Genomic DNA, 20,357 nt, shown 5'->3' with positions numbered 1-20,357 from the left:
ATAACAAAAACAAAAAAATTGTTAAAATATATTAGTTTAATGTTGTATATAATAATAAATAACAAAAACAAAAAAAAATGTTAAAATATATTAGTTTAATGTTGTATATAATAATAAATAACAAAAACAAAAAAAATTGTTAAAATATATTAGTTTAATGTTGTATATAATAAAATATTCAATGTCGATTATCAATAAAATATTCAATGTGAATTAATATGGCATATACTTAAAATATATTAATAATATAAAAAAATCATTTTAATTTGACCTTATAAAATGTCTCAATGTGTATATATATTTTAATGTCAACTATGTATATATTATATATCATTTAATAAAATAATGTAGTTATCATGAAAAAATAAGTTTAAATAAAACTTTTGTTTAGTTCTATATATGCTATATACAAGTGACTTTCAAAAATATAATTTAAACGATGAAAGATTATACATTATATTTTACATTTTAAAAAGATTTACTCTGGACAAAAATTGATCCTAGCTAATAATATGTTAATTTTTCCTTTTGTTAAAATAATCCAGTTCACATTTCCATAACTTTCAAAATAATAAAATATATAATTTACTATTTAATAAAATAAAATTAATTACTTTATAATATGTAAATTATTACTTCACATATAAGTCAACCCACATTTCATTCTTGTGAAGTGGTATACAAAGAGTTAAACTATTTTATACTAAATACTTCATAAAAATAATTCATAATATCTCATATTACTAAATAAAAATAATTCAATTATTAAAAATAAACTATTTTATAATAAATTTACCAATTGTTCATTCCTAATATCATAAGTTATTAGTGTGAGTGTCAAATAGGAAATAAATAATAAACTCTAAAAAAAATTAATAAAAATATAATAAATATAAGTAATTGTTTACATATAAAAATTAAAATTTTAATTTTATATATATATATATATATTAAATAATTTATTTAAACCATTTCCTTACGAATGTAAGGTTCAATGAAATTTTAACATTTAATCTAAATAAAAAAATTCTGCTTTTGATATTTTTATTTTCAAAATATTAATAATAAAAAATATTAACAATAAAATTATTTTAAATATTATACAAAAAGCTAAACTACTTTATAATAAATACTTCAATTGTTCATTTATAATATACATTACTAAATAAAAATAATTCACTTATTCACCGATAAATAAGAAGATAAACTATTTTATAATAAATTTACCAATTATTCATTCTTAATATCATAAGTTATTAGTGTGAGTATAAAATAGGAAATAAATAATAGACCCAAAAAAATAATTCACTTATTCACCGATAAATAATTAAGAAGATAAACTACTTTATAATAAATTTACCAATTATTCATTCTTAATATCATAAGTTATTATTGTGAGTATAAAATAGGAATAAATAATAGACCCAAAAAAAATGTTAATAAAAAATTAATAAATATACCAAGTTATTAGTCCCATGCCTTTCCTCCTAAGAGGTCACAGGAGGGGGGTGGATTATGTATGCCTTCAATAGACTGGATTATGTATGCTTTCCGTAGACTTAACAGTCAGGGGTGGATTATGTATGCGATTATGTATGCCTTCCTTACACTGGATTATGTATGCCTTCCGTAGACTTAGCAGTCAAATAGGTACGAGGAGATGGGTCTCTTGTTCCACAAACAAAGGCTCTCATGACTATGACCTTAAAAATATATTATTATTATAAAGATTAAAACTTTAATAAAAACAAATATAAATATTAAATAATTTATTTAAACATTTGTTCAATAAAATTTTAGCATTTAATCTAAATAAAAATTTCTACTTTTAACATTTTTATTTTCAAAATATTAATAATAAAAATATTAACAATAAAATCATATTAAATATAATTACTAAATTGTTTCACTAAATAGTCATATTATTCTACTTAACCTAAATTTTCATTTTTCATTTTTCGAAATTTTAACATTTTTATTTTCAAAATATTAACAATAAAATTATCTTAACATTTTTATTTTCAAAATATTAACAATAAAATTATATTAAATATGATTACTAAATTGTTTCGTTAAATAATCATATTATTCTACTTATTTTTCGTTTTTGGAAATTTATATCACTAAATAGTCATATTATTTTACTTAACATAACTTTTGGTTTTTAGATATTTATACCAGCCTACATTTGCATATAAAATTAAAACATATTTTAAATTACAATAAACTATATTAATTTAACACTTTACACCAACCTACATTTACATATAAAATTAAAATCCATACTTTACAACCACCTACATTTACATATAGATACTTTACAACAACCTACATTTACATATAGAATTAAGATCTATTGCAAGTTACAGTCATCTAAATTTATAACTTCCAATACAATATTTTAACACTAATCTATATCAAAATTTCCATCCTATTTAACATTCAACGTATCAAAATTTCCATTTAAATTCATATAAACTTGAAAATTAATCACTAAATATAACTTTTCCTACCCACCTTTTAACCAAAATATCATAACATTTTTAAATACCCATATTCAATAATCTATCACCATTTAAGTCAAGCACTCGAAAAAAAAACAAAATGAAAAATGAAAAATGAAAATTAATCACACTAGCTAACTAAATATAATTTTTCCTACACACCTTTTAACCAAAATATCAAAGATTTTTAAAAACCCATATTTAACAATTAATACAATCCATTTATATAATATATATTCAAATAATCAAAATTTAGGTCAATCACTTGTAAAAAACCTAAGGATCAAAAGCTTCGTAAATACTCATATTTAACCTTTAATCTAATCCATTAATATAATATATATTCAAATATTCAACATTTTAGTTAATCACTTGTAAAAATAAAATAAAATAGAAATAGCAGTTTTATAAATACTGATATTTAAAATGTATTAAAATATGTTAGAGATTTATGTTAACTCCTTGTAAAAATAAAGGACAGCACTAGAACTCTTAAATATGAAATTTAAACAGAGTCTTGAAACGTGCAAATATAGCAATGCATCATAATAGCCAGAGAGTTTGTCATTTGAAGTATCGTAGTCGATACAGCAATCAAAGACTTGAGACGTCCACTCCAACGTACGTAGTTGCCTCGTCACACCATTCGAAAATGAGCTAAACGCTCATCATCCTGCACTCCAAGCTTATTTCATCGTCCTCACACTACACACCCTTTGAAGAACAAATCCTGCATATTGTAAATCTCTCCCCTTCATGAATGAACAGATTATCTCTTCCCACCCAGAATGGCAAACATGATACACTTCTGATGATTGCTCTCTGGAAATAGGTGGGACCATGCACAGGGCAGGTTAGAACTGTGAATAGCTTATTGTTTTGTCCATGCATAATTCCACCTTGTCTTGCAATCATTGAAATGTGGCATAGTATTTAACACTATGCCATACCTAATGATGGCTTCTTGGGAATGGATGAAACTATGCACGAGGGCAAGGTGGAACTGTAAATGGGTGATAGTTTTGCTTGTGAATGATTCCAACCTGCTCACACCCTTTGGCCCCATAGGCCAATCGCCCCAGCATGAAAGGTACCATGGTAAATGCATAGTTACACCCATTTCCAAATAGCAATTACTAGAAGCTGCTTAAGAATTGCATTTTTGCAATTATAAGAATGTTGCAAGCCATTCTTAACTCGATTGTAGGTTCAGGTAATTAGACAGGGCAGTAGAAAAGTCATCAGAAGTCAACTGTTGACTTTCCTGCTGCCTTTTCTAATTACCTTAACCTACAGTCGAGTCAAGTTTGGGTAGGAAGCTGCTGATAATCTCTCCACAACATGAATGGAAGCTGCAAAGTGCAGAAAAACAAAATCAGTTTGATGCAAAAATGTGGTAAACATTTTGGCAGAAAAATAAATTCAAATAAACATTGAAATTACCCTGCAAACATTATAAAATGAGACTTCGTCATTGCAATTTATGAGATTGATTATAAAGAAAGATTAATTCAAATAAACATTGAGATTTCACTATGAAAACCAAAAAGTGGTGTAGTGATGCAGTTTATGACATTGATTGTAAGACATTTGATATAATATTAAGGAAAATAAAAGATAGCACTTCGAGTTACAAAATTACAACGCTGTGATGGTCTGTGAATCAAAATTTCTGTTATTAGCTTCCCGAGGCAATTCAATTTGTTATTATCAATGGTTATTGAAGAGAATTGCCTTTGGTTATCTTAATATGCTTTGCTATCTACACGGCATCGCAGGATAATGAGAATGAAACAAACTACACTGTCAACATCAAATGAAAACCATGTTTTATAAACATGAAAATAAAAGCTTCTTTTGATCTCTTACCAGTTTTAAGTAGAATGTCAACCATCAAGCCAATCCAAGCTGAAGTGCGCTTCTGCAACTTCAACTGTAAGCTCCTTGATGGCAGAGTTCTTGACACGTTTCCACTGCTGCCCAATCTTCTCATCGCAAATAACACGCCTTAGAGATTTCATCCCTCCAACTGATTTAGGCAACTTCCTCAACCGGGAACACTCCCTCATGTCAAGCTCCTCGAGATTCCTTAGTTGTCCCATTTCCTCAGGAAGCTCTTTTAAGCACTCACAGAGCGAAATGTCCAGATATTCCAGCTTTCCAAGTTTTCCAATAGACTGTGGAAGCTCTTTTAGGCCTAGACATGCGGATAACCTTAACATTCTTAAAGTGCTGAGCTTCCCCAAGTCGTCAGGTAACTTTCGAAGGAGATGACAGTTGGTAATAGTCCAATTCACAACTGAAGACGTGTCACAAATACCAGGGGGCAACTCCTCCAAATCACAGCAGTGGTCCAGGTTAACATCTAGCATTATTGGAAGCTTAATGCTCGACTGGGTGTTGTTGAACCCAGACATGTTTCCAAGCCCTTCACATAAGCTCAAAGATAGCTTCTCTAAGTTCTGCAAGACTTTACTGTGCCCTTGAAGTGGGGGCACATGCAGCCTCTCCAAGCGAATAGTCTTAAGCTGAGTAAGTGAAGATAAGGCCGGTAAACCGTTCATTGTGGCTCTCTTGGACCCATAATTGAATACTATCAGGACTTTCAGTTTTTTCATAGAACTCAAAAATGTTGGAAGAAAGTATTTGCTTCCAGAAAAGAGTAAAACTAAAGCCTCTGCTTGACGAAAATTGATCTCAGACCACTGATCCTTCTCCATGGCACCTGCATAGGCAAACCACAAATGCAAAGTTTCATTAGAACATTGTAGTTGTTGAACACACTATGAAACCACTGCATTTCTTTTCTAAGATCTTTTGACATCAAAATGACAAAAACCTAGAAATTGGTTAGTAATCAGTTCATCCAGATCACATATCGATAACCTATCAAGTGTAGGATAAAATTCACCCATCACATTCACAAAAGTCGTGAGAAAAAACCTAATACTATATATAAAATCATGAGAACCAACGTAATACTATATATGTTCCACAAAAATATATAGCTTTCTCTGAAGTTTACTTCTTAGCAATCCTACGTTGCAAAATTAGAGCGTTTTGCATAAAGAGAAAAGTAGAGAAAAATAATCCCGGATTCATCACTAACTAGTTCATATATAATTTTGGGAAAAGTAGCAAATTCTGAAAGTAAAGGTAAAATTACTAGCAAAAATTTTAAGAGTTAGTTGATTGGATAGTGAAAATGCTTCCAAAGTAACTATTTGTCAATAAAGAGAACCTTAAGAATCCTTAACAAGTCTCTCTGGTTTCTAGGCCTGCTCCATGACAATCTGTCTATACCCTATTGATTTTACATAGTGGTTAGGACCAGAGAAAAGAAGCAGCAATTCCCAATACATAATATACACTTCAAACTGCCAAAATCACCCACCTGTGTGAAGGGAAACAATTTGAGCATCAAACGCTTGATCCTTGAGCAGCTTCCATTTTGCTGGCAAACTGTCCTCCTTTCTAGGCATTAGCATCCTCTTCCTACGAACCATACTGTCTCGAGATGCCAAATATAGGGCCAAGTCTCGCATTACATCATGCTGAGAAAAGTACAGCTCAGAAGCACTTCCATAGTTGATCGCTTGACTCCTACAAGGTCCAATTGACATGCCAATACAATGTTATAATGTAAGACAGAGGAAGAACTTAAGCACAAGAAAAAAGAAGAGAAGTCACTTACCTGAGTTTGCTTGTTAAGTTCAAAAGATTTCTACTAGCAAGTTCTAATAAGATGACAAAAGCATCTTGCCACTCGATCTTTCGCACATAAACCCAAATGTCCAGTAATGCATCTGCCGAGATTTTTCGATCCTCTGGAAATGACCCCAAGTCTAAGAAGCATTCTCGTGCCTCCTCATCCAGGACATCAATACTAGTCTCCAAGCATTTAAGAAGCCTTTCTTTGTGATAATCCGATATCGATTCCCCATTTGAAAGCTTCTTCTTAGCACTTTCCCACGCTGGGCGAGGCTCACCATGCAAAGAGCTGCCAATCACCTTCAGAGCAAGTGGCAGACATTTACATTCTGCTTGCACCTGTGATACATACACAAACAATTAGTGTAAGTGAATTCTACAGGTGGAAAACTTATCGAACACATACTTTTGTTGTTGAAGCTATGAATCTCTGGCCTAAAAAAGTTTTCAGTTGATTCACGTATTTTGTTTTATTGCTTATGAAGAATGTACAGCTTTGTGGAAAAATGATTTTATTAAAGGAGTAATGATTATATGACGCAATGTTATCGGAACCTGTGAAACCAGCCGGTCCAACCGTTTTGCTGCCTAACCATTCCGACCACAGAACTGGAAATGGCCGGTTCAGTACAACAGGCCAGTTATTGTACAGAACCAACTAGTTCCATACCCAACTGGCCAGTTCTATTTGAAACTGATTGGTTCTGTGCAACACAACCAAGGACCCTCCAAACAATTTTTTTGAAGGCAATAATTCATGAGTGGGGCAGCGTAGTATTCAGCCATAGGGCCCTGCTAATGCTATGTTATTAATGGTAATGTTTAATTCTAAGTAAAAGCATCATTTTATTTAAATTTTTAACATTACCATTATTTATCTAAGGATGTTTGATACTGGTTCCAATCTCATTGGATTTCATATGGATAAAGTAAAATTTTGGATCCCACTCAAAATCCAGCAGACTTGACAGTTTCTAAGATTTCGGGATTGCAACATTTTCATGGATTTCATCATGTATGAGGGTATGGAACTAGCATTTAATCAGAAGCACCAACTCCTCTATGTGCCTTGATGTTAGTGGAGCTGATTGTTGAACTCTTCTATCAATACCCTAAGCAAAAAGTACCCATCACTCAACAAAATATCTATTTGACATGTTAAGCTTTTTCTATCTTAATTTTAATGTTTAGGGGGGCAATATCGATAATAAGAATCCCAATATAGGCAATTATTTTGATGATATGTAGGTATTTGTTGTAGCTTGATTTTTTCTTTTATGTTAGAGGCCATCTGAGCCACTTTGTTGACATATCTTTGGTTCGGAGTATTTCATGAATTTTTTGTTTGACCACTTTTTTGATTTTTCGGCAGGCTGACCAGTTCAATGACCGGTTCAGTTCTGGTAACATTGTATGTCTAGATTCTCTCTTATTGAAACAGTAACTCCATTGTTAACAATAGAGGAAACATTAATGTGAAACAAAATTCAATGAAAATTCAATTAGTAAAATAGCTTGTGATTTGGGATATTTAGAGTGCTAGCTAATAGTGCAATCACACCAAGTTTAGTACAATAATATATTTCATATGAAAAGCATTCCAGTATTGTAAAAGGCATACCTGCTTGACTAAATGTTCATCTGCATTACTTGGCACAGATCTCTGTCCAAAAGCCCAAAAGCAGAAAAGGGACAGAGCATCAGCCTCATCCAGCAATGGCAATTCATAAAGCTGGATAGAGGTTGCTGTTGGGATGGTACAACGATCTCGAGTTGTCACAAGAGTTTTGTAACCTTGCCCTTCAAATAACAACTTTTCCAAATTTGCCTTAGACCAGACATCATCCAGTACAACCAGAACTGGCTTGGCTTGCCTCAGAAGCTGCTGCTGCAACTGTCTATGTGCATCCTCGACATTCTGAAATTCAGGTTTCTTCCTTGGAAATATCATCTGCCACATAGTCTCTAAAATTCCCTTCAGGTTTGGGGACTGTGAGACCGTGATGAAAATGATATTGTTCCTGAAGGCACCTAGAATACATGAAGATAATTGCTTAGATAGAAATTCGGTTATCTGAACAAGAAAAAGTTCGTTAGTTTTCATTATATCAGAAAAAAACATTCAAGAACTTGACATCAAGAAACTACAGCATAATTTTTCTATGTTCTGAGCTCCATGCTGGCCAGAAACTATGGAGATAGCAACCAAAATCAAGCTGGCTGCCATTAGAATACAATGTTCTTAAGCTTCTCGTCCCACAAAACCTAAGTTCTCACGCAACATTAAATGGTGCCCAAGCTACACCATAGTTTGTAAACATCAGCAATAATCAGGTTATTTTTGTACAAAAAAAAGGCCCTAAAGAGACCTTCCTAGAACCAAAAATCATGTTGACTGCCATTAAAAATCGATTGTGCTGGATTCTTCTGTCATTATCCTACAAAGCTCACAGTATAACTGCTCTGAAGAGTACCCAAAGCAGCCAATAAATTGTACCCTAAGACCCAAAGGGCTACTAGGAAGTGACAAACCCGCATTTATGAATGTTTGCAAAGCCTTTACTGGAGAAGGGAAGACTCAGAGTGGAATTGTTGCCCCTCTTGTCCCAGAATTTTGGTGCAATTAGAGCTGGAGTTATAAAGCACTTATCACAATGCACTAGATAAAAAAAGTAGTGCAATAAGACAATTGCCAAACCTCCTATCAAACGAGACTTGAAAAGATGGAAAGAAAGTCACAAGACTCAGAAACGACTAGAGTTATAAAGCACTTACCACAATACACTAGATAAAAAAGTACTGCAATAAGACGATTGCCAAACCTCCTATCAAATGAAGCATAAAAGACAGCTTTAGGTATTGCTTCAAAAACATGGGAATTTATACTTGGCACAAAAACCAGCTTTAGGTGTTGCTTCAGCAATATTATTTTATTTTATTTTTTGGTTTGGGAAGATTTTGTTGCAAGAATCTGCCGAATCACAGTCAAACTTGCGGAGTTATAGCAAGTTTCACCAATTTGACCGAGACATTCAGTTGCCAGTTTGAGTTGGATCATTTTTGGGTTCAGACCAGTTGAGATTGGTAGTACCTGTATAACTTGGCCGTGTCTTGAAACTATGCCCAGCAGAATCTCAATGATATATATAAATGGCAGAAAATAGTGCAGGCTATTTTGGATGTCCGGATTTCCTTTAAAATGAGACTTCTTTCCCGGTTTACTGTTCCGAACTAAAGGCTTCATAGAACAATATTGACAAATTGAAATTGAAGGTAATGTGGGAATTCATAAGATGTTGACCATGGTTTTTCAAGATGTTCATTTGGTAAGGAGGTCTGAACTTGGTCACAAGGATTTGGTATATTTATGTTACAACTTCACAGGTAGACTGTCCGTCTGACGTCCTGGATGCTACCGCAAATCTGTATAGAGTATTAGACAGATACTTGAGACAGTGACATTCCACTTTCCGTGCCAAAAGGATTTACCAAATGTTTGAAAATTTTCCGCAGAAATGATATCTGAAGGTCATAAATTCTCCATCTTGGACTCTATTGCCATTCATTGTTCTGCTTAGTTGATTGCCTTAAAACATTGTGAAAGGAGAATTGTAAAAGTAATATGTACAGCTAGATTTCATGGACTACTTACATTGGTGGGTAGGGACTACTTACATTGGTGGGTAGGGGAAGGATTTATTTGATGCAGTTATGTCATCACATGACAATTGCACCTCCTTTACATGCACCAATAAAAGGAGTTGCACACTGCACTCTACAGCTTGGGTAGGAGTAGGGTTGATCAATCAACTCATGTGTGCCTTGCACCTCCTTTACATGCACTTAAATTTTGAGCATGCACACTATATTCTATATTCACATCAAATAAGGTTACATATAAATACATCTAGCATTGTCTCAAGATAGGAAAGTTAATCTTGGATACACAATCACTTGGTTGAGAGAATATCTCAACCACACACCAATCTAGGAACATCTAGATATAACAACCCTAAGGAATAGGAACAGAGTCCTGTAGATAGAATGAATCACAACTGAGACAAGTAGGAATTACAATTTCCAAGTCACCCCCTTAATGACTACTTGTCTCAATCTCAATATGCAAAGTCTAGTTGTGGTCAAACATAACAAAAGAATATGTCGACATATCCATATAAAGGAGCAACCATCCACTGGAATGCATGGGTGCCAACTGCTGCAACCGCCAGTCTACTAGGATGCCCTTAGCATATGTGGTTTTGTCAACCATTATAACTACATACATGTCCCTGTACTTGCAAATCCCCCTCCATCATCATCATGGATTTTATCGGATTACCCATAACCATGCTCTGGGTTTGATCGGATTACCCTCAACCATGCTAACAAGGCTCTCAGCCACCAAGGCTAAACTCTGCCACCAAGGCACTCAACTCAGCCACCAAGGCTCAACACAGCCACGAATGCTCAACTCTGCCACCAAGGCACTCAATTCAGCCATGCAGGCTCAACACAGCCACGAAGGCACTCAATTCAACCACCATAGACCATAGACCCAACTTAACTAGGCCCAGGGTTTTCTCGGCTCACCCTCAACCATGTCAAGGGTTTTGTCAGCTAACCCTAAACCATGCCTATGGGAATCTCTGTCCACTTCACTCTCGCATATGGTTTCTGACTTACCACAAACCAACACTGCAAAGCGGTTTCTGGCTTACCACAAACTTGCAATTACAAAGTGTTTTTAAGATTACCACGAACTTCATGGGGGTACACATGCCTCATCAGGCTTACATTACACACTCCAACTCTGGAGTTACCAGGTACATACTTTACAAAGACCACTACAAAACATCCTAGACTTGCTTACTAATAAATGTATGTGACACATAATACATCATGAGTCTATTCCACAAACTCACACAAACTTTAACTTATTTGTCCATCATCCTTTAATCTTTGTTGTAGCTCTTTTGATGCCATCTTCAATGTCATGCCATATCTTGCAAATTGTGTATTGTTGGAATGACTAGTTCGAATACACACTCAGAATTGTGACAATAGTTGGTCAGACCAATGTCATTTCAATGACAACCAGAAATACCACGACACAATATACTAATGCCAAAAAATGCACCACAAACTAACTTAGAAGCTACAACAACTTGCAAAACAAATGGCTGCAAAACCAAAGAATTAAATTCATTGGGACACTAGCAGAAGTTTCTACTGTCGAGTGATGACACGACTCAAAGAAGCCCCCATTGAACCTATTTCCCATGAAAAACAAAAGAGAGTCTTTGTGGCGAACCCCGTCCACGTCCTTGACCAAACATGTTGAGCTTTTAATCTCCCGAAATCAAATATTAGGAGCACGCTATTCTTGAAGTTCTCTATAACCTTGTATAGGGCATTGGGGTCCTGGGAGATGATCACATGGTCTCGCCCACGGTACCTCCTCCAGTAGGGTTGCCTCTCCAGCCATAGGACCAGTTCCCCCTGCATTTCCTCGTCGTTGTATGATTCCTCGTTGCCCATTATTTGTTTGCCCGGGGGGGTTAACAATGAGGTTGAGCAAGGAGAAGAAGCGCACATAGAAAGAGACCAACGTGGTTGGGATCGAGGATTCTGATAATGGAGGAATTGCTTATCTCTTCGAAGTATCTAGAAGGCCTTGTCAACGATCCCAACTATGTCGAGGATCTGGAGTTCCTCGCGATCTCTGTCCATTCATTTCCTCTGATCCGAACATTGATTTCAGAAATGCTCTTTGTTTTATCTTCAAAAAGCAAATCGATCCTCTTGAACCAATTCCACAGTCATTTCAACAGATTGATCCTTTCCCAAATGTTGAATCCACCCACGTTGCGCCATCACACCACTTAAGCTCTGCTCCAATCCACCAAAATTCACAATATTTTATATTTTTCTCAGCACTCCCATAATTCACAGGCATGTGCTCTCTTATATGCACAACGCGAACGCAACTGGCATGCAACATGAACTGAACCTTCACACACTAGTCACAATGGCTGTCAAAATCTTTCGATCTGAGCAACAAGAGTCCCCCATCAACGTGAAATGGTTGTCAAAATCTGAGCAGCAGTAGTCTTATTCCCGTCCACTAGTTCACACAAATCTACAAGTGCCAATTTATTAGAACAATGATTGTGGAATGACTCTGCCGCTGGCAGCTTTCAACTCTCTGAATATTAAGAGAACGAGCGCAAACAAACTCTTCCAGAGTCTTAAGAAAAGAGCACAACTTTTCATCACCATAAGTAGGACTGACTCCTCAAGCTGCCATTAAAGCGATGGACAAACAAAGCACTAAAACAATATAGATATACTCTGTTATTTCCTCGGCCAGGAGTGGCCTCGGCCCTGACGGGCTGTGATACCAAACTTAAATTTTGAATATTCTATGTTCACAACTTCACATCAAATAAGGTTACATATAAATACATCTAGTGTTGTCTCAAGATAGGTAAACTAATCTTGGACACACAATCACTTGGTTGAGAGAATATATCAACCACACACCAATCTAGGAAAATCTAGATATAACAACCCTAAAAAATAGGAACAGACTTCTGTAGATAGAATGAATCACAACTGAGACAAGTAGGAATTACAATTTCCAAGTCATGCACCAACAAAAGGAGGTGCACACTGCATTCTATAGTTTAGGTAGGAGTAGGGTTGATCGATCACCTCACGTGCGCCTTAATATAAGTGCACTGAATATAGACAATGCAATGGGTGTACCAACGTGGACACTAAGCACAAATGCATCTAGATTCTAAACCATTTAAACTTATAGATATATGACATGGACCTCTAGGTTGCAAAACTCAAGGATGCATATTTAAAATTAAAAAAAAAACAAACGCATCTAAACCATTTTAAACTTATAGATATATGACATGGACCTCTAGGTTGCAAAACTTAAGGATGCATATTTAAAATTCAAAAAAATAACCAAAATATGAGATGTGAAAATTAGATATGTGTCTACCAGCTTCACAACCTGGAGGTGCATATCTTAGGCCAGTTTAGAAAGGTTTGCATTAGCAATATAAATGTTAGATTTAAAAGAAAACAAAAAAACAAAAGATGTACTAGAAATTGGGCCTTTGAGCAACCCACCCTTAAAACAGAGATCAAACAAAATAGTGAAGGACAAAATAGTTTGAATAAATGAAATCCAAATCACCTTTAATGTCTTGATCGTTAGAGAGGGCCAATGCCATAGTTGTTTTGCCAACACCGCCCATACCATGTACTCCAACAACGGACACCTCTCTTTGGAGCAGAATCTGCTTCAAATCCGAAATATTTTTCTCCAAACCCACTACAAAATCAGTCTTTAAAGAACCATTATATTTACAGGGAGGAGCTTCATCGAAAGCTCCAGCAAAAATGGTATCTGGACCCATTTGCTGAAGCATCGTGGCATTCTCAAGGGGATCATTGGTGAGGTTGGGCACAATTGTTTCATGCACCTTTCTCTCATCCACCGACCGCGACTCGTACAGATGTCGAAGACTCTTCAACTCAGTTATCAGATTCCTAATATCAACGACCGATTGGACAGGCATCTGGTATTGAACGAAGTAGAATATCTCCTTCTCCAATTGGTGGATTTTAGAAGCATATCTGAGGTTCTGATAAATATTATAACAGCTGATTTTCTCACAGTTTTTAACCAATTCAACGCCATCCTTGAGGATGCTCAGGAATCGCTCATAGGTCGTATTTTGCTCATTTTTTGGTGCTTTGAGATTCGACATATAGAGCGGTTGAACTGTTTGAATAAGGTCTGCGAGCAGCGCATCCAATCTACTGCTTAGCTTCTTGCAATTAAATCCATCGAACGTGTGAAGGATGTGATTTCCTTCACTGATTCTTGGGAAGGACAACATTATAGGTAAATGTCTCCAGAAGAAATGATTCTCGTTTTCCCCCTTCAATATCTCTGGTAATTCTAGCAGAATTTGGGGGAAGATTTGTTCACCGTGGCAGCAACTGGCTTTGCTTTTGATCTATAAGATTTTTTGACGCTGGCAATATTTCGTATTTAAGATAGATGCCAAAGAAATTTCCACGAGCAGGGATGGAATTTTAGGGTGAATTGCACGTTAGGAGGTAATTTAGCAGTCAAATACGGCCAAAACTCCAGCGTATCTGTCGTCAAATTTGACGGATTGTATTGATTTGAAATTCCTGCCCTGTTCGCCAGCCTTCGATGAATGTCAATAGAAAAAGGTGGGTGGAGCCTTCGCTTAATGTATATCGAAAATACAATAGATGGATTGTGGAAACCTGGTAGGAAAGGAAAGGGCGAATTTTAAGCGTCGACGGAGTTCTCATTGATCCAGGCGGTCGATGTCAAAGTTTACGCTGGCACTCCGTACTTATAGTAAATACGAAAAATCCTTTCGCAAGACTTCAATGAATGTATATTGAAAAGATCAAAAATGGGTGATTCGTGGTGGGAACTTGGAAGGTCGAGAGCGAACCTTTCGCGGCCGGCCACAGAGTTCTCGTGGGATCCAACGGGGCACCTTCAAGCGGCGTGCCCAATTAGAGACTTGAGTGGTGCCTCGTCCATCACGCATTGACATCACACAATTGACGTGACTTAACTAATAGTAAAAAATGATTTCGCATCTTTCTTGCCGTAGCAGATACTGTGAGTGATGTCAGTGCAGTTGAATTGTTGAACGGTTACCAACAGACACGGTAATGTAACTATAGTTCATTGTAGTCACCATATAAACCACTACTACAGTTAATACCGGGCCCTCATAATGAAAAACATCCAGAATAAATGTCATTGGGCATGTCATGAAAGTTGTTGCAGATCACATTCTCTTTGAATATTGAGCACAGACCAATAATTCAGGTAAGGATATGCATGCCAACCCATCAATGTACTATAATAAAGATGAAGCTGCTTTGTGTCCTTCAACCAGCTTGCTCATGAAGATTCCTCTGTCCTTTATCAACAAAGCATGACAGTTGCAGATGTTGACTACACACGAATAATTCAGGATGAGATAAGCATTGCAAGTTGCAACCCATCATGGTGCCATTATAAAATAAAGATGATTTTGAATTCTGCAACAGCTTGCCTAATAAGTCAGAAGAAGATGAGAATTGTAAGCCCATCATGATACTATTGTAAGATAAACAAGCCTTGAATCCTGCAACCAGGTTACCTCATGAAGTTTCCTGTGTCTTCTATATAGTACTCTAATAACTGGCTAAGGCACAAAAGCACAAAAAATGGAACACAAGGCAGGACTATTGCAGATATTGACTACATACCAATAACTAGGAAAAAGATATGCATTCCAACCCATCATGTTACCATCGTCTATTAAAGCTGCTTTTAATGCTACACGCAGCTTGCCCCAGGAAGATTCCTCTGTCTCTTTCATATAATTCGTATTAAAAAAAACAAACAAAAGAATTATTCCACAAGGCAAGACAATTGCAGACATTGATTAATACCAACAATTCAGAAAAAGAAATGCATTATACAAGCCACCATAAGAATCATATTAGTAATGTTTTAGTTAAGCTTTGGTTATGCAGTAAATTGGTAAAAGTTTTATCATATCTTAATCCGAGGTTTATTTTGCGTGAATGATCTTGCATTTCACTTGACAATTCTTAGAACAACTTCACAAAATAATAATTCCGTTATCTCCAATCTCAGTCTGACCTTATCAAAAATGGCCCGACTGCAACTCCAGCCGAAAAGGGTCCCATCTGATTCGACTCCAGCTAAAAAGAGTTAAAAAGAGAGTCCCTGTAAACCAAAAAAAAACCTCAATAATAACGTGATCATAGACTTTATAAACATTTAATCATGGACTTTATAAACTAATTTTTATGCAGAATACAGCAAATACCTATAATGTACTATACTGACCACATTAAACCGTCAAATGCGGAGTTAATTTCTCCGTTTTGTAACGGTTCCAAAACGGCATATTTTCCACCGAAATGGCAACCGACGCCGCCGTTTGTGTCAGCGTCGTCTAATTTTCCGGTCATGGAAAATATAGTATGGTTTCTTTCCCTTTCCGGCGAAATTTCAGGCAGAAAAATGGGTACCGGGCGTGATCCCATGGATTCAAAGTGCCAGTGGCATAGTTTTTCCATACCCTAGGGGTGTTGAGGATTTCTGATTCGAGCAAGAACCGCAAAAAACCCGTAAACGACCTGCAATTATATCAGAAAACCCACAACAGTGATCTAGGTCGACTTTGCAGAGAAATAATAAGTCGTACGAACAGAGTAGAGAAAAATTGAGAGCGTTGAAGAAGACCTAAAAAACGTACCGATTCCTGCGGACAATTCCCACGAAATTTGGGGGTTTATCACATTTTGACGATGTTCAGGGTGCCTCAGGGTTTATGGCCTTTGGCCGTCTTTGTATCATTTCAACCTCGAACAAAAGCTTAAAGGCCACAGAATCGATCAGAACAAAGAAGTTGCAATATGCTGGCTCTTAAAATAAAGCCTTCTGGTCGTCTCTGAATCGCTAAGAACCCAAAAAAACCCTAAAAGCCACAATATCGACAGAACTATTGAGATTCATTTCGAGATTATTTCGCCGGTTTCCGGCAGTGAAAGCCGGTAAATATGCATTGGGCCAGTTATCAAAATGGGGCCAATTACCGTGTTTGTTTAATTAAAAATAATAATAATAAATAAATTAAATTGGTAACGGACGCGAGACAGTACGCATTAGCAAGATAAATAAATAAACAATGGCTTCGCCTCTTTTCGGTTGCTTCTTGCAAGATGCCGTTGGAGTGAGAGATAGCGTGCTATTGAAGTAACGTCACAGGGTTGCACGGTGCACCTAAGTGGTACGCAGTACAGTCGGCTGTGTTGGGTTTGGTTTTTATTAATCTTTTAGACTATTTTCATGGGATCATTGCAGAGATCATGGAATGCTAGCGTGGCAGTACAGTCGGCTGCGTTGGGTTTGGTTTTCATTAAATCTTTTAGACTATTCTCAGAGGGATCATTGCTGAGATCATGGAGTGCATAGCGTGGCAGGGAAGTTAAGGGCAAGGTGGAACCAATATATCCTGTGCTATCCATCACAGGGTTGTACATTCCAGTTGACTGTGTGATGGGACGACTATTGAAAGAAGTATGAAAGAACCTTCAATCGACTCCTTGTCCAAATCTGTCCGGAACCAGTGCTGTCCAAATGGAAGTCTCTGTAAACTGAACAGCGACATGACATCACGATATGAAAAATTCAAATGGAATCACGATATGAATAATTCAAATGGAAGTCGCTGTAAAGTGGACAACGACATGACATCACGAATAAACTCCGAATATTTTTCGTAATCATCATAATCAAATGGATGAAATTAGGAATTTGGAAAACTAATGTCACAGTGTTACGCTATTAAATCTATAACGATTTGTCTTCGACATTTCCATAGACCATATGCATTGCCAATTCACTGTTTCAATGCTCGATTCGATGTGCAGCCATGAAAGTTCAAAGCTCAATTCGATGTGTCAACCCAATGCGCAATTTAAAGGTTCGGTTTCAGCGTTTAAAATTGAGCCCGTCTCATCCCTTTTTCAGGGTTATGGCCTCTCTTATAAGGGCTTAAAAAGAGCATTATCTTTTAAAAAGAAAAATACCAAAATATTATATTTTAAAAGGAAAAATATCAAAATATTATTAGTAAATGGGAAGGTTAGTTTAAATTTTTTATATTTCAAAAAAATAATATTTTTAATATTTTTTTAAGTTCAGTGGAATTTGGAGTCAAATCGGTTTTCCTCTACAATATTTTCTTAATCTTGTTTTAAAATGAAAGTTTATTATTATTTATTTTAAAAAACAAGTCATCGTATTTGAAATTTATGTTTTAAATTCAAGAGGCTTGAAATTCATTATTGTTTTGAGCACAATTGTTGGTTTTGTTTATCAAAGATGGTGAAGTGAGAATTAAGAAATAGATTTAGATTTAGATTTATATCTCTAACATTTAAGATTTGGAATTATCACTTTAGATTCAAGATTTTTTTTCATTTAAAATTATCAATTCATTATTAGTTATATAAAATTAAATACAAAAAATTATCAATGCATTATTGAGTTTTAAAACGGCCATATAGACCTAAAAATAACTCTAAATGAGTTTGAGATATTTGAAAGGGTGGACAGATATATTTCTATTTAATATAAAACTCTAAAATTTGTTTGACTCAATAAAGTTTAAGATGTTATACAATTTTTTCAAGTTTAACATGAAATTTTGAGTTGTGTTTTACAAAACAACAACATAATTGAAAACCATAAAATCTTTGTAATCCTAAATTTTGAAAAAAAAAATCATATATATATATATATATATATGATTATTCAATAAATAATCTATTATATTAAATAAGTTATAATTGTTTTGTTTTAATGCGAGGTTGTTTTTATTTCTTTCACCAATAAATATGTTATTGTTTTTTAATTTATGTATTTACTTATTTTATTGTTTTTATTGATTGAATATATGTAAATCTTGAAATTTGTCTCTTATTGGTCGCCCTAAGAAGTATAAAAAGAATTGTCAATTGTTGATGTATTTGGTCTCCCACAATATTCTAATCAACCATATAAACTTCAAAATGAAGTTGATGTTCATCTACCCGAAGATAATGAATTAGATAGTAGTGTAGAGCTTGTTGAAAGAGAAAATCCATCATAGAAACGCAAAATAATATTCAAATCTAAATGGAAAATAATATTTCGATGGGCTTATGTTGTAAAATATTGTAATGAGAATGAAAGGATAAAGTAGTCTTGGTGTGTTATATTTAAAAAAGATACTCCATTTGCAAAAGAAGGAAGTATCACTCTTCAAGTTAGTGGTCTAAGTGGCCATGCAAAATTAGAAGCTCATAAATTATCTTTACAATTTTTGGAGAGATAAATCAAACAAAGTAATATTCCAATCACTAAACATGTTGAACTAATGGTAGATGTTGAGAATGAGAGAATTATATCAATGATTGAAAACATTTGTGTTGTTGCTATGGGGAAAATGGCTCTAATTGTGCGACCGGACTCAATCCGGCAACCATTGTGAGATCATGGTTAGTCTGCACCATCTGATTGCAGCTTCCTTGATACTTTCCGTCCCCTCCTCTCTATGATCCTCGCCACAGCTGCATAGTGTAGGAACCTATGTGCCTTCAATGCGAGCTACGTTTCCAGTTGGACTCTATGTTATCTCCTAGGAAAACTGCAGCACTTTTCGGAGTCAATGATGGATGTCGAGCTTGTAGAATTTTCTGAAGACCCCTAAGTCTACGTCCATTTGGACTGAGCCTCGACATCAGTTGTTATCGATGGATCTGTGAGCGGCAAGCAATCTACTAGCTTCCTTGGTCGACGATTTTAGGGTTTCCCCGACATATTCCCTAGCTAATCCTAGCCCTACTATTTTAGTGCCTGTTCAAATTGTCGGTCATGTGTCCGTGGGAACTTTGTTTCATTGTTACCTTGATGACCCCTGCTCTTTAACATACCTAACTTATCTTCCCCGTCTCCATCATCGCTTCATTTTTTGGATTCCTGTCTTGAATTTCACCCTTTGGCATCCTCCTCTATTGATCCGGGACCCTCTAGGGTTTTCACCTCTGTTTCACTCACTCACTCCTCTCTGCCATCTAGCCTCCCCCTTCCCCCATTTGTTTCGGCTGCCCCCTACTATAGTTGTTTCGAGGGAACCCCCATCTCGCAACCTGATAGCCCCATTGAACCCGCCAGGGTTAGTACTTCCTTAGAGACTCCATCCACTAAAACTGTTCACCCGGATTCAGGTATTTGCAAGAGCGAAGTTAAAAAATTTAAGTGTATTAAGGTTAGCAACAAGGGTAACCAACTTATTCTTGGTGAAGGGCTTCCTATAGACGATGTCATTTGTACGACTAGTAGGGTTGTGGTTGGAAGGGTTCGTGGTAGGCATTACACTACTTCTCACCTGCGAAAATGGATCTCAGGTATCTGGGATCAGATACTGGATGTGTTACCGTTAGTTGTTATTATGATGAAGCGCTGGTTTGCTCTCCAATTCCATAGTCCTAAACAAG

General features: G+C 35.6%; 1 protein-coding gene and 1 long non-coding RNA gene across 2 annotated transcripts; both read right to left on the bottom strand.

Annotated features, from left to right (window-relative positions):
* Positions 1 to 2,890: 2,890 nt before the first annotated feature.
* On the bottom strand, positions 2,891 to 14,683 carry LOC149245453 (putative disease resistance protein At5g47280). The gene is made up of 6 exons (XM_089457764.1): positions 13,432 to 14,683; positions 7,837 to 8,246; positions 6,199 to 6,554; positions 5,899 to 6,107; positions 4,374 to 5,229; positions 2,891 to 3,856 (listed from the first exon to the last, which is right to left on the bottom strand). The coding sequence occupies exons 1-5, from the start codon at positions 14,138 to 14,140 to the stop codon at positions 4,391 to 4,393; spliced, it is 2,523 nt and encodes an 840-aa protein (XP_089313890.1). The 5' UTR covers positions 14,141 to 14,683; the 3' UTR covers positions 2,891 to 3,856; positions 4,374 to 4,390.
* A 54-nt stretch (positions 14,684 to 14,737) lies between these two features.
* LOC149245452 (uncharacterized) lies at positions 14,738 to 16,939 on the bottom strand. The gene is made up of 4 exons (XR_016266508.1): positions 16,571 to 16,939; positions 16,159 to 16,451; positions 15,949 to 16,035; positions 14,738 to 15,252 (listed from the first exon to the last, which is right to left on the bottom strand). It is a non-coding gene; the product is annotated as an uncharacterized LOC149245452 (long non-coding RNA).
* Positions 16,940 to 20,357: the final 3,418 nt, after the last annotated feature.

The sequence above is a fragment of the Pinus tabuliformis genome, chromosome 7, assembly GCF_031772625.1.
Source record: "Pinus tabuliformis cultivar Carrire ecotype Pingquan chromosome 7, CPIR1, whole genome shotgun sequence".
Taxonomy (NCBI): domain Eukaryota; kingdom Viridiplantae; phylum Streptophyta; class Pinopsida; order Pinales; family Pinaceae; genus Pinus; species Pinus tabuliformis.
This window is presented reverse-complemented; position numbering and strand designations above follow the sequence as displayed.

Excerpts from the sequence above, each read along its gene's own strand:
- LOC149245453 (XM_089457764.1), bottom strand. The coding sequence starts at position 14,140 with ATGTTGTCCTTCCCAAGAATCAGTGAAGGAAATCACATCCTTCACACG. Across the intron at positions 8,247-13,431 it reads TAACGATCAAGACATTAAAG|GTGCCTTCAGGAACAATATC; the intron begins GTGATTTGGATT and ends CATGTATTCTAG. Across the intron at positions 6,108-6,198 it reads AACTTAACAAGCAAACTCAG|GAGTCAAGCGATCAACTATG; the intron begins GTAAGTGACTTC and ends TGGACCTTGTAG.